The sequence below is a fragment of the Lepisosteus oculatus genome, chromosome 1, assembly GCF_040954835.1.
Source record: "Lepisosteus oculatus isolate fLepOcu1 chromosome 1, fLepOcu1.hap2, whole genome shotgun sequence".
Taxonomy (NCBI): domain Eukaryota; kingdom Metazoa; phylum Chordata; class Actinopteri; order Semionotiformes; family Lepisosteidae; genus Lepisosteus; species Lepisosteus oculatus.
The window spans coordinates 1393108-1407715 of NC_090696.1; the positions used below are offsets into that span (position 1 = coordinate 1393108).

General features: G+C 42.7%; 1 protein-coding gene across 1 annotated transcript in view; it reads left to right on the top strand.

Annotated features, from left to right (window-relative positions):
• The window catches only part of atrn (attractin), a 151434-nt gene that overhangs the window by 88085 nt on the left and 48741 nt on the right, over positions 1-14608 (top strand). The window contains exon 25 of the mRNA XM_006629110.3: positions 10315-10376. Within this exon, the coding sequence (XP_006629173.2) occupies positions 10315-10376 (62 nt within the window). The remainder of the gene's footprint in view (positions 1-10314; positions 10377-14608) is intronic.

Here is a 14608-nt window from a genome sequence, read left to right on the forward strand (position 1 = left end):
GCCCCTCAGTAAGCAGAGAGCTGTGCCTTTAACAGCACAGCTAGGTTTGGGAACGGGAGAGGAAATGGGCGGATTTGTGGAAGAAACAGACGCTGTTTTCAAATACTTCAGTTCCAGAAAAAGAGAGAGAGAGAAAAGTGGTTTGGCTTTCCTTTCCCTCTCTCACTTTATTGTACTCGAGGCTCTCCCCCTCCTCGTTTCCTGCCCCAGTGCCCTGCTCCCGTCTCCCGCTCCCCCCTGCAGTCGTCGGCGGCCTTGGCTGTGCTGTGCACACAGCTCCGCGCCGCAGTCGTGAACTTTCTCTCCCCCGTTTGAGTTTGGTGCGAGTACGTGGGCCTTTTCTCTGCGAGCCATGAACGCTGAAGCTGTTTTCACTGTTGCTATATTGTTCTGCCTTTCCTGCCTCTTTGCTGCCGTCGGTGTAAGTTTTCAAGACTTTTTGTGATTTTGAATCCCACGTGAAAATGTGTTGTTGCTTCAGTGCGGGGGGGTCCGGAGTGACCCGGCGTGGAAGGCGCTGGCCGTGGTCCAGAACAGAGGTGTCAACAGAGGAATGGCCAGCCTATGGGTGATGGGCACAGAGACGCAGTGGGCACATCTGACCGGGCGCTGTAGCAGTGTACAGGATTTGTCTCCGGCTTTTCGGACACAAGGGGCACCAGAGAAGCAGTTAGGATTCTGCTGGCGTTGGAAACCTTTATTGGTATCAGAAAGGGGGGGGCTGCCCCCGACCAGAGTGCCATCATTCTGAGCCGGGGGACACCCCGGTACTGAGCCTTCCTGGGGAGTGCGTGTCTGGTCGGCTGCGCCGCTGGGGTAAGGACCGGGGGACGGGGGGGACCAGGGAACAGAGATGGGGTGTGAATAAGCAGGGCGTAGCATGGCTAATAGTGGTCACTCCCAGGCTCAGATGTAAAGGCCGGAAAAAAAACAGGAAAACAGGTTTGAGCGAGGAAGAGACATAGTGGAGTTCGGGTTAGTAATTTTTAAACATCTAATTTATTTAAATTATTTTTTGGCCCCCAGCTCTAAAGCTTGTTGGCTGTAGCAGTGAAGCGTGTGGATTTAAGAAGAGCCCAGCAATGTGGTCTGGGCAGGGGGTTGTGGGTTCGAATCCTGGATGTGACACTGCTGTTGTACCCCTGAACAGAGCACTGTGCTTGGCTGGCTCCAGACACAAGCACTGCTGTATGAATGAGTCCCTGGGTTGTTTGTGTAAATGAGAAGTTGTTCTCCATTGATGTACCTGGTTGAATAAAAAAACAAAAAGACATGATCGGAGATGATGACAAGATTGAAATAAACACACTAAGGCTTAATGGCACCTTCCCTAGTCATCAACCACATTCATCTGACAATTAAATGGGTTCAGCACATGTGATGAATTGTGTCAGGGTGTTTGATTATATGGTTGTGTAATTAACATGCAAAAGTTAAAAATGGATTTTATTCCAACATTAGTTTTGGCTTTCGTTATGTAACATCCGTAGGTGTAAAGATAAATGCTAGGCTTTAATAATTTAAGATGTTTTATCAAGAACAAATGAAACAAACACTCTTTTACCGAATGCATCTTAGACTTGAGTGTTTAACCTACACAGCAGTTTGGTACACACAGTGCTTTATTGGTTGCAGCAGCACAGTTTACTGTGTTATTCTCATTTGCCTCTTGCAGTGTGACTGACAAATCACTCGAATGGGAGTTCAGTGGTGGTCGAGATTTTGGTTCAGAGATTCAGACAGAGCTGTGCTAGTTTTACTAGATTACTAGTCTTTGCACAGGATTACAGTCCCGATTTCTACTCGGGGTTGCCACCGAGGAGGTTAGCAAAATTCAAATAAGGACTGAAAGTATCTTCCCTGTGTGGAGCCCAGGCTGAGGACAGTAGGCCAGGATCTGGGCTGTGTATTTGTATTCCCTCACACTGCGGGGTCTGTACTGGCTGGAGGTTGAGTGCATTGGGGGCGCGTGTGGCTCAGGGCGTAGAGCCATGGGACATCCCGGCACTTCGCGACCCAGGGCTGGGAAACAGCTTCTCTCGCTGAGAGAAGCTGAGGGAGCGGGCTGGTGTTAAGCAAGATGTGTGCATTGAGATAGTCTTCTGTGGCTAAATTGACGAGTGTAGCTGGCATTCGGCACCACCTCTGTGCTTAAAGAGAAAATCTTAGCCCCTCAGAGTTTATTGTATCCAAGTAGGAGGCATGACCAGTCCCTGCTGTCTGCCAGAGCATCTACAGAGAGAGCTGTGCTATGTGGAGCAGTCTGATGCTGTTTGACAAGTCTGCCCTGGGCCTGGAGGCTTTGTACTGTTGTTCTTGGACAGAGGAACACAAAGGAACAGACAGGCTGTGTACTACAACAGGATGTAAGTGTAGAATACATGAAATGCAAAGGAAAATGGTTTCTGAGGTTAAATACCTGCATATTGGAGAAACTTGGTTTACCTTTATACCATGAGAAGCTGACCAATATTGGTATAGTGTAACAGGGGTATCACTAAAAAGGTTAATATAGTAGTTAATAAGTGAATCTACAGTTTTGTCAGTCTGCTACTTGGAGGAACCCAGAGTGTAGGCCTTAGCCACCTTGCTGGGGAGCCCTTGGTGTAAAGAAGCTTTTTATTTAGCACCAAGAACAAAACATTTCCTTTCGGTTCCATTTGTGTCCATCTGTCCTTGTTTTACTACTGATTGTGAAATAGTCCCTTGACCTGCAGTGTTGGTACCACTTAGGGTATTACATATTTGAATCGAGTCTCATCTCTATCTTTTTTGTTCTTAACATAATAGTTAGCTCCCTTAACCTGCCTATATAATCCCATGTGACCAGTAATCAGTCTTGTTGCTCTGAGGCTATCGCTGGTGCTGTGTCTGAACAGGCCTTTCCAGTGCATATCAACCCTTGAGCATATACATTTCTGGTCTTAAATTGTATGTCACCCTGGGTAAGGGTCTGTTAAACTACAGCTGCTACTAATAACTCTTTGTAATTCTCTTTCCAAATTTTCTGTTTGCCACCCCTTATGATCCCTGTGGGACACCTGCTTACGTGCTGAAAGGTCATGCCCTCTTGAGATGATGCACTGTTTCCTGTCTGTTGACCAGTCTCAATCTGTGTGCTACATTACCTTGTATTCCCATGTCTTTTAATTTGACAGTGAAGCTTTTATGAGGGGTATTAGTCATACTTTCTGGAAATGAAAATGTATCATTGCTTTGGTGTTATTAATTGTTCCATTTGCTTGTTCAAAGAAATCTAGTAAAGCAAACAAAACCATCTCTCTAAATCTATGTTGGCTGTCTGTTACAATGTCAGTGTTCTGCAGTTTAGCCATGTCATTTCCACAACTTTTCCAGTTTTGGAAGACTGATTGATCTGTAATTTCCTAGTTCTATTGCTCTTCTAGTGGATTGGTGTTATTTGCAATTTTCCAGTCTCTGGGTATAGTCCCCACCCTAAGTGAGAATGAGAAAAATCCAAGGTAATAATAATGAATAATATCCCTCAGTTTGGACCATCGGGCTCCAGAGTTTTATAAGTTTGAAGATGCATTTATACATACAGAACCTCAAAAATTACACAATACTGCTGGATCCCTTTTATTGGACTTTTTTCAAATTAAACCCTATTATCTTAGAAGTGATTTACTTCTTCTTTCACAGCTTTTTTGCTGTTGTGCTGAAAAAAGGTTTGCATTTTGTTTTCTTGCAATATTCCTTTTTTCCTCTTGGCAATTTTGATGTCTTTCTTTTAGCTTGGCCTGCAGCTCTTTTCTGTGTATGAATATTGGGCACATTCTGTAAAAGCGGCTTCTTCCTTTTGATTTTTGTTTTTCAGTTTTTGATTATTTTTTTTTCTAGGAAAACATTTAGCCATGTTTTCCTAGACTTGGATGTCATTGTTTTAGGTATCAATGTGTTGTGGAGCCTTTAACTTGTTTTGAAGCATACTGTAACTGTGCTTCTTCTGTTGACTCTGAATCTCTCAGTACCCAGTTTATTCTCTTTTAGCCCTGCCTCTTTACTTTCTACTCTACTTTGGTCAATTAAAAATAGAAATTAGAAAATTCAGGCTTTAGTGGTATGAGGTACATATTAAACGTTGCTAGATTATAGTCACTATTGTCAGAAAACCTCTATCCAGTCTGTTCCTTTAATTAGGTCAGTCTGTAAAAGCATACTGCTAGGTACCTTTACAAGCTGGGTAAGCTGGCAGTCTACAAAACAAATCAAAAACAAGCTAGAAGACGGCAATTATGAATCCTTCAACACGACAGGGCTGAGGACAGGGTGTGGTGAAGACAGAACTGATCAATTACTGTACATCTGAATGAGCCAGCTGGGACAAGACCAAAGAAATCCAAAAACATTAACAAATCAACGAGAAATACACAAGAAGTAGATTTAAAAACTTACAGAGAAAACAAAGATTTGAAGGAGAAGGTACTTTAGGTTAAAGCTTTTTTCGGGAGTATTAGACACATAATAAGTAATAGGTTTATTCCATGCTGAAAAAAAGAAGAAAGAGAACACAACGTTTCGGCCGTGGAGCCTTCTTCACACTTAGACACATAATGCAGGAAATGGAACTGGCTGCGTGAGGAGTTGATTCTGATGTTAATTGGAATCACTGAAACGTGGCTAGTGGAGAGTGATGGAGATGAGTGCAACATCAGTGCACAGTCTTTCCTAGAGAGAGGAATGGTAATCCAACATACATCCGTAACCCTATTCAAGTGCAGGAACTTAGTCTGGAGAAATCATGGGTTTCACAATCTGTGTGGGTCAGACTTATAGAAAACATTCACAGTGCATAGTATTAGAGTATGGCTACAAACCACCAAGTTCAGGCATCGGTCATATTGGGGACTTATGTAATTAAATCAGGGATGTATGTGCAAAAGCATTTGAAACTGATGTGGTAGACACGGTTGATGACAGCTTGCTTACTCGGTTTGTTTAAGCACCTTAGGGAGAGCAGTTGTGTTGATCTGGTCTTTTCAGATAATCATGATAGAGTGAGAAAAACAGGTGAGAAAACCAATTGGGAACTACAATCATGACTAAAGGTAGAGTTCAAGTCACGGGTTTGCAGTTCCAGGCAAGCAGTTTGAAGGCATGAGAGAATAGGTAAAGGGAGGTGAAATGGGAGAGGATAGATATGGCGTTGGTGGAGAACTGATGGCAACAGTTTAATTATATTCTGCTTCAAGTGCAGATCTGTCCCATGAGTGAGTGAGAGTTAGGAAAGCAGGGGCCCAGATGATTAAATAAGAAGGGTTTAGGGAGCAAGAAAGATCTTCAAAATGTCACAGGAGAGACCATATTACAAGGGAGTAATTGTAAAACATCTCAAATTTTAAAAATGGGAAACGGTGAGGGCCAGGAATCACAGGGCTAATGTATTATATTAATAGTTTGCTAAGTTGTTACCAAGGAAAAAAGAAACTGTGTCTCAAGCTGAGTAAAAATAAAATTCTGTATTGAATGTTATCAGTTTAGAAAAGGTAGAAGTGCTATAAGTACTCAAAACACTTGAAGATAAACACCTCCAGGGCCCGATTGTGTTCTGCCAATTTCAGACGTTACTTACCGAGCAGTAACAAACTTCCAACAGTCTCTCAAGACAGGAGTAATGCCCACTGATTGGAAAATTGGTTACTGTACGCCCATCCATAAAAAGGATGGCAAAACTGAACTGAGTAATTACAGACCAGTTTGCTCTGTTACATGGAAGGTTATAGAAACAACAATTAGAACTAAACTAGATGAGCATCTGAATGGCACTGGGATTAGTGGCAGGATGGTAGAAGTGGCACAAATTCTGAAAAGGTACATCGTGTTTAATAAATGGACAGACGGAAATATATATATATTTAGATTTTCAGAGGGCTTTTGAAGTTCCTCAATGATGTTTCCTTCTCAAATTGCCAGCATTTAGCATTCCAGGTTGTGTTTGTATTTGAAATAAGAATTTGTTATTGGCGATATGACAGGGTACGGATTAGAGTTTACTAATGACTCAAATTAGGATGATGTAATAAATTGAGAACCACAGGAATCTGTACTGGGACCTATGCTCTTCCTAATTTGTCAGTGATCTAGATCCTGAAATGGCAAACTAGTTCAGTTTGCAAATGATACCAAATCAGGAGAATTACTGATCATTATGGAAGTTGCATAGGAACTACAAAAATATTTAAGCAAAGACTGGGCAAACATCCGACAACAATGTTTAATGTAAATAAGTGCAGTTTGTTATGTGCAGGTAAAAAAATACATACAAAACAAATACCCAAACTATAGAAACTAAATGAGAAATGCTCATCTTGAAGAATTTATAAAAAAAGGCTAAGGTGTTTATTTCGGCACTTCATTTATACCTTTTTAGACCAGTAGTCTTGAACCCTGTTCCTGTAGAGCTCTAGTCCAACGGTTTTTATGCAGACCTGGAACACTTTCACAATGGTTAATTAATTTAGAGAATGTTCTGGAAAAAATCATAATATCCTTCAGCAGTCAAGGAGCAGTGTTCCTTTCTTTGATACATTACTGGCTTCATTCTTCAGCTGCTTGAACAGGTGTACTTCATCTTTATATAACAGGTGATACAGGGTGACCTATGAGAATTACGGGGTTAGAGACCTTCGGATTGATAGTGACCTGAAAAAACTACAGGACTGAGGCTCTCCGGGACCAGGACTGGAGACCCCTCACCTACAAAGGTGGAGCCATGAACGAGGCACATAACATACGCTTGACTTATGTTAAAAATGGTACAATGCACTGCGTACAATTTTGGTTATCACCATGGATAAATATTTTGGTTTTATTGCTCGTGTATCTGTCCAGAGGAGAGCAAAATGGGTATAATCTTGGGATCATAGGAATAATCTTCCTCCTGCATTGACAGGTTACAGGGCCTGGACTTTTTTGGTCTTGATCAAAAGGACAACACTTCTGAAATATTAACTTGATAGAACCACCGTAACTAGTGACAGCTGGGTACATTTGTTACAGCAGTGAGTTCTTTTTTTACAGACCTGTCAGACTTTAGAACTATTAAAAACTAAAGAACATTCATACCTTTATAGGAAATGTGTTTGGGCAGCAGTACTCCTATTTTCATGGAATATTACAGGTTGATTAGTGTCTTGAACGAAAACAATGCAGTTCATGTCCCTTACCAAGCTTTGTAAAAATTACCCCTCAATGTCATGTCATGTAAATGTTGTCTCCATGCAGGACAGTTTCGCTTTCCTCTAAAGTTTTATTCTTGCACTAATCTGCAGTGTTTTGTTATAGTTGTGTAGGATTGTATCTAGCTGTCTTTGTGGTTTCGAAAGGGGAAAGATCAGTTCGAAGTCTTTGCTGTGGTTCCCTTGTCTCCTTGTGAGTCTGAGATGAGGGTTGCAGAGGGAGTCAGGCTGCTCTGAGCTCTCGGTGTTTGTGGCAGCAGGGGGCAGTGTGACACTGTGAGAATATGCCAGTTTGTATTTCCCAGAGCCTGGCTCTCTGTTCACTGAATGGCACTGGAACAGAGGTAATTAGATACGCTGCTGTCAATATACACTCTATCGGTACTAACCACAGCTGGATGTATTAACATTCTTTAACATTCAAGTCCTTGGTTGATTTTTAAAAGCTGCTAACGTGCTCAAGCTTTCAAACTGAGCTCAAGCACATCAGAGATGCTTAAAAATCACAGCACCATAGCTGCTGCCACGTTACTGACTGTTGGCAATTGGCAACAGCAGTAATCGGACCATGGGAAGTGCAGAAAGAGATGAAACTCAATAGGCTCACTCCACTTGTGCAAACAGAAAGTGTGAGATCTAATTAAGGCTTTCTATTAACTCGCGGAGTTTGGCCCACATAGAGAGGGGGGATGTTTCCAGCGTTTAGCCCCTATTAGTAAAATTAGGCCAATGCTTGATTGATTTTGAAAAGCATTTATGTTTTCCTGGGTCAAAGACGTTTGCCGTAGAGAGACACGGAGGTGAACTTTTAATCTAACAGTGAGGCTGAACTTTTTTCTGAATGTTTCCAATGGGCAACATGGCTGGTTATGTCTGTAGTAGATCAAGTAGGTGGCGGTATCAGGTTGATTCCATGCTGGAAAGAAACTCGACGTTTTGGCTGTGGAGCCGCCTTCGGTGCGAGTGAAAGGAGGTCTGCAGCTGAAACTGTTTTTTCATCTTTTCAGCTGGAATAATCCTTTACTTGTTCCTGCTCATATCTGCATTCAGGATGCAGTTTCAGATGAGTGCAAAGAGGGTAGAGCACATGAAGGCAGACCGTCACGGACTGCTGAGCCTCTTGTGGAAGCTGATCCTTGCCTTCAAGTTGGCAGTGTTCTGACCTAGTAGCCTGATCTTGTCAGGTCACGGGCTGTGCTGGTCAGTACTGGGAAGGGAGACCTTTAGGGAAACCCAGGTGTCTGCTGCGTGTGGCGCTGGTGTGCCAGTAGGTGGTGCTGTTCCTCCCAGACCAGAATGGAGTATAAAGACTAAGGACACTCTGCTGTAGGGGGTGTCTTCCTTCAGGTTGTCCATCTGATTAACTGCTTAATCGAGGTCATCACAACTTGATCATTAAGGATCCCCCGACTCTAAAAGCAGGAGTGCTAACACTGGTGTCCTGGCTAAGTACCTACTGGCCTTAAGTCTGGCTTCTCTAAAGTTCATTTTAAATTCTGAATTTTTAATAATTTATTTCTTAAGCAGTTTCTCGTTTCTCCCACTGGGCTGCTGTTGCAGAATAGCTGTCGTGAGTCACCCAGCCGGTAGCTGCCCCTCAGTGGGGGGTGAGGGGTCCCCTCATACACCTGAAGCACTTTGAGGTGCTTTGAGATGAGAAGTGCTACATAAATCCAGCTTTATACAACCTTTTTTAACTATCCTCAATGTGTGGCTAGAGATGTGTTCAGCACTCCTCAGCAGTTTTCTTGACTGCCCTGTGTGCTGTTTCAGTGGCTGGGCTGAAGCGAGCCGTTGTCAGAGAAGAGGCCCTTTCTGTGCCCCCACCCCGGTCTTTGTTAGTCCATCTGCAGACAGGGTACAGATCAGGAGGGCTTCCGCCCTCTCGTGGAGAATCGCCAGCAAAGAGCTGGCTTGCTCCGCTCTGGTGAGAGACTCAGTGTAGTGCCCCCTGGCTGCTGTGAAGTGTCCAGCTCTCTCAGGCTAATAGTCTGTGAAGGCAGTTCTGCTGCCATGAGTCTCTACCACATGGCACAGCTCTTAATGGAGTGTTCTGGACACCAGTTCACACTTTCATACTGATGCTGTGCTCTTTCTGTCACAACTCTCTGCCTTTTCCAGCGCTTTAAAAGCATTTGCTGAGACAACCTGTTTCAGTTTTAATGATGGTGATTTCCTCCTTCCCCTCACAGCATGTTTGTTTTCACTGACCCTGTCCTTAAATCGGCCTCTGCAGGAATCTTTGAGCTGATCAAATTGATGCTGGGATCTGTGTGCTGTCTCCTTGAGACCCCTTTAGTGCTGTAGAGCTCTAACATGGTTGGCATTTACTCCTGAAATAATAATTTGACACTTGGATATCTAGAGATGTACTGACGTCCTACCTGGTGCAGTTTTCTCTTTCATTTGCAGCTTGTCAGTGAAATGTCAGCCCATACTCCCTTACCTCATGACCTACCTTTAACACAGTGTTTCAAAGTGAATTTCTTGCAAAAAGATTCTGGTATAGTCGGTAAACTAATAACGTTCACAGATGTTACCAGAATACGCAGATTAGGAAACACTCCTGAAGCAGGAAAGGAAATTAAAAAAATATATCATTAGTTAGAATTCAAAACAAGGCAGATAACTGGCAGATAATGTAGGTGGCTTCAGAATATTGCAAATGTAGTAAAAACTCACAGGATGAATACAAAAAGGTTAACTCTGAGCTTGAAGGAAGCTATTAATGAAAAATGCTTAGCTGTTCTCGATTTTATGTTCAGAACAATGCATTGAAGCAATAATACAAAAAATGAAATGTTGTTGAAAGCGTTACATTTAAAGCATTTAAATCATGTGATGTCTTTACAAGCACTATTAAGACGTTTAGAATATTGTGCACAGTACATTATAGATACAATTATAGATACAATTATTTTCTGAAGGAGCTGCTGCCCCCTTGTGGTAAAGCAAGATCATTTTGCCATCTTCTAAATGTGCTAATTTCTTCATTTGCATCTTTGTTCAGCCTACAATAGCTTAGAATCTGAAATCAGATCTGATCAGATGCAGTATCTGGGTGTTCTTGAAGGTCTTTAATGATTTATTTATTTTCATTTGTTCTTTCTGACAGATTGCCTTCTCCCAGCACAGTAACTTCATGGACCTGGTGCAGTTCTTTGTAACTTTCTTCAGGTAAGTTTTGTACCAACAACCCCCCCCCTCTCACACACACACACACACACACACACACACACAATAGCAAGTGGCTTATAAAAAATACTCTTGAGATGAAAGAATTCCAACTCAAACCAAACCTCTCAGCATTAACAAACATTTCCTGAAAGTTCCCAATGCAGTGCTATAGTTTTCACTGCAGGGTTTAAAAATACAATTTACAGCAGCCTTTTCTGATCATTTCATTTTGGTTGTGTCCTAGTGTGCATTTTCTGCTCTTCTTTTAAGTCCGTGCTTAACATTGTGAGCTGCTGTACCATTGGGATTGTGAGCAGATTCCTTGAAGCTCATCCTGATGCACAGCTGGGTAACGCAGATAAGAGTGGTGTGCAGCTGGTGAGCCCGGCGCTGCCCTGGTTTCTGTGCAGTGCCGAGGCGCTGTGCTATAGCTGCAGTGCAGGCTGCCCTGGTCTCTGTGCAGTGCTGATGCGCTGTGCTGTAGCTGCAGTGCAGGCTGCCCTGGTCTCTGCGCAGTGCCACACCAACCTCAAGCAGAGGGAGAAAATAAGAAATTGAGAGAATCATAGATAAAAGATGCTAATACTATTTATAATAATTTGAGTGGTACGAATAAAGAGTCAAGATCAAAAGATAACTGTAAAGTGCTAAAATACACTTACTGAAAATACTGACATCTTCTTTAAATTAAAGACATAAAGGTACATGTGTGGAGGCCTCTGTTCATTGGGTGGTAGTTCTCTCATGAGGTTATTACTGATGACCTTGGCTCTGAGGGCTGACTTGACCAGTTTCTAGCAAAGAGTGGAGAGACGATAGGAAAGAGTTGGATTACAAGAACCTCCTCTTGTCTGTCCTGTGACCCCCAGAAGTCTAGTTCTTGATGGGGTCCCCGATGTGCTGAGCTCCTCCTGCCCTTCGGAAGCACAGTGCTCTTCTCCCAGGGAGCATCACAGTCCTTGCTCTGAGTGTTGCGGTCCTTCCAGGATCCCATTTTATCCCCAGATATCAGTTACTCATAAGTAATAATACGCATGATGTGTGAAAATAGGACTCACTGGTACCAGGCCCGTGAGTTTTAAAAAAGCCTGTGTGTTCTCTTTGAAGTACTGTTTTGACAACGACTGACAGCAGGGGTGCATCATGAGTTCTATGGGAGCAGCTGTTGGCCTTGATGGGGCAGAGCAAGTGCTTGTTTGTGATGCTAAACACTGTAGTTAAACATACGCTGTGCTGAGACATCCGAGTCCAAGCATAATCTGGACAGAGAAACGCCTTCCTCTCCACTCATCTTTTCCATTTTTCGTAGGACTTTGTGGATGCTGTAATGGTCTTGAATTCAGTAGGGATAAATACTGCATCTGCCTCTGACTGGGGCACTGGCATGGACACTTTTATTAGCTGCCAATTATTTCAGCCAGATCAGGCGCTTACCGGCCAGAGAGCTGCAGTGTGATCACCGAGTGAGCTGGAATCTCTCCTGCTCAGGGAAGGGGGCAAGGTGCCTCTTTCTCAATGGGAGCTGCAGGTAACATGAGCGATCTTCTTTTCTCTTGATCCAGTGGGTTTATTTAAAAGAATGGGTCGTTTTCCTGAAACACCACTGAAAAGCTGATCCTGTGGCTTTTTGGAGAGTGATGAATTGATCTCCCTGTTTTTCCACTGGTTTAACTGCGAAATGTGAGAGGTAGCGTGGGCTTCATCCTGGGTGATCTGAGGCTTTTGAGTTTATATGGGAGGGGAGAAGAAAGCCGGGGTTGTAAATGCAGGTTTTTCTTGGCTGCTCAGTGAGCGCTCTTGGGCAGATTCCACTTGTCCTTCAGCTTAGCATCAGTGTGACTTTGACAGGAATACTTTTAGCTGTAAAAGCTTATGGTGGGAAGCATCATTTTCTATAAATGTTTTAAAAAGGAGATTATAACATATTGCACTCAGTTTGACCTTGTCCTTTTCCAAGTCTCTTGTGATTTTTTTTATTTTGTCTGTTGCTGAAAGATTGAGAATTATTTGCTAATAAATAGCTTTACAAGTTGTACTTCATGGCTTTAAAGGAGAGGTGTCTGTTTGAAGCACTGAAGTAAAAAGAATGAACTACAAATACAGTTTATCCTCCGGGTATTTCATGCTCATCTCGGTTAAAGCCTGGTTCTTTTTTATGTGATGTTTGAGAAAAGAAGCAAAGTTACTAATAAGTAGAGTCCAACTACTTCCTTGCAGCATGTTGAATAGAGAAGCTTGAGGAGAGATCCCTGAGTACTAACAGGGTGGTCTCTTCAGACCTGGGCCTGGTCTCCATGTCGAAATGAAGTGGTGTAATGTTACTGTGTGGCCCGTATGAGGATTTGGACTCCCTCATTTAAAAGACTTCCATGTCTCCATTTCAATTAAACAGAGCTGCAACCAAGTGTGACTGACAAAAGGTTGGAGGAACTGAACCTTTATAATCTTAATAAGAGTGTGAGGAGACCTGGAACAATATTCAGTATCCTCAAAGATATAGAGAAACTCAACCTAAGAGCACACAAAGTGATATTTTTGAGAACAGGAGGCACTTCTTTACACAAATGGTTGTTAGAGTGTGTAACAAGCTACCCTGCCATGTTATTGAAGCCGATGCCTTGATTTCCCTCAGGAAACATGTAGATGAGATCCGTGGATCAGTTCACTACTGTCTTCCAAACAGTGGCCTCCTCATGTTTGGACTTTTCTTAAGCTCTTCAGTAATGGTCAGAGTCACTTGTTTATGTCAGATGTTGTGCAGCAATATTGGGTTTCATGTAACACGAGCAACCACAGCTGGTAATTTGGGAGAGACACTAAATGAAGGAGAATGTAATCGCGTAGCAGTGTGACTTGTGCACTAATTATTCGTAACAGTTGTGAACTTGTCTGTCTGGGGTTGGGAATGCAATCCCCCCCCCCATGCTTCTCTCATGCTATTTTCTATTAGAAGGCGCCAGAGCCCCAGGGATGTGTGAGCTGCAATGATAGACTCTGTTTCATCATCCTACACAGGCTCTTTAAATACAGCTCTGGGGGACCTTCAATAATTGAACTGCCCGGAGGAGCCTGTTCTTATACAATCAAAGGCTGCTGCCTGCTCTGCACGCCTGCCTGTGAGCCACAGTTACATAATAGGTTCTGGCATCAGGACAGCCATCAAAGCACAGCCTCCCTTGTCAAGACGGTGGCGAAACGGCATGACGTCAGCCAGTGGCCCGATCTGAGAGCTGCTGTGATCCAGACTGCGTCTTCACCAGGAACAGTGCTTAACCATTCCTGTAGGCATCCGGATGGGACAAGTTTCTCTTCGGAAAAAGACATGAAGATGCATCTGTTCAGATAGTCTTTTGCATCCTGCCTGGTGTTTCTCTGCATAACATAATTACAATGGTCTCATTCTTTGCAAAAATATACTTAAAACAATTTATAATACTAAAAAAATAATAGGAATTTAGTAAAACAGTTGGATAAAAACGTACAACACTTGTAGCCTACAGATGTGATGTTTAGTGGTTCCTTTATTGGGACTTCACTTTCCGCAGAATCTCCTTGCTTAGTTCCACTGTGATCGTTCTGTGGGTGGAGAGACATCACTTCTGCTCTGAGAGCCCTAAGTGGTGAAATGGTTAGAATGGTGGGGACTTGTCAAGGTTCGAGCCAGTCAGTACAGGCTGAGAAAGTTGTTTATTGCCTAGAAAACATTCTGAATAAACATCCGTAACACGGCTTATTAATGTTTTGCCAGTGTGTTTACCTTAAGGTTGCAACATAGTTTAAAAATTCGAGTGGTAATTTTTGATTAAATTTTGAGCTGATTGCAAATGCAGACTATTTTGTTTAACTGAGCAATTAAGCACAGGTACATCAGTGCTATTTAAGCTTGATCAATAGGACTTTTCAACTGTGATTGATTTTGATTTCTTTGAGTACTTCTGTTATAATGTGGTTATTCACATCCATTGATTGGTAGAGTCCACGTAAAGTTCCTGCTATGCTGAGAGAATAATTATGGTTGACGGAGTCCTTGAGCCCAGAGAACTTACAACAAAGCTGATTTTATAGAGTTTGTTTTCTGGAGGACTTTTTAAAGACTTCTTCTGTTTCTAAAGTTACAGCTAAAGGGAATTCTAAACTTTAGTCCCAACCTGCCAAATGCCTGGCTTCTCCTAAATGCACTGAGTACCATTCATGAAGCATGAATTTCTGGGCTGTTACCTCTTTTTTTCCCC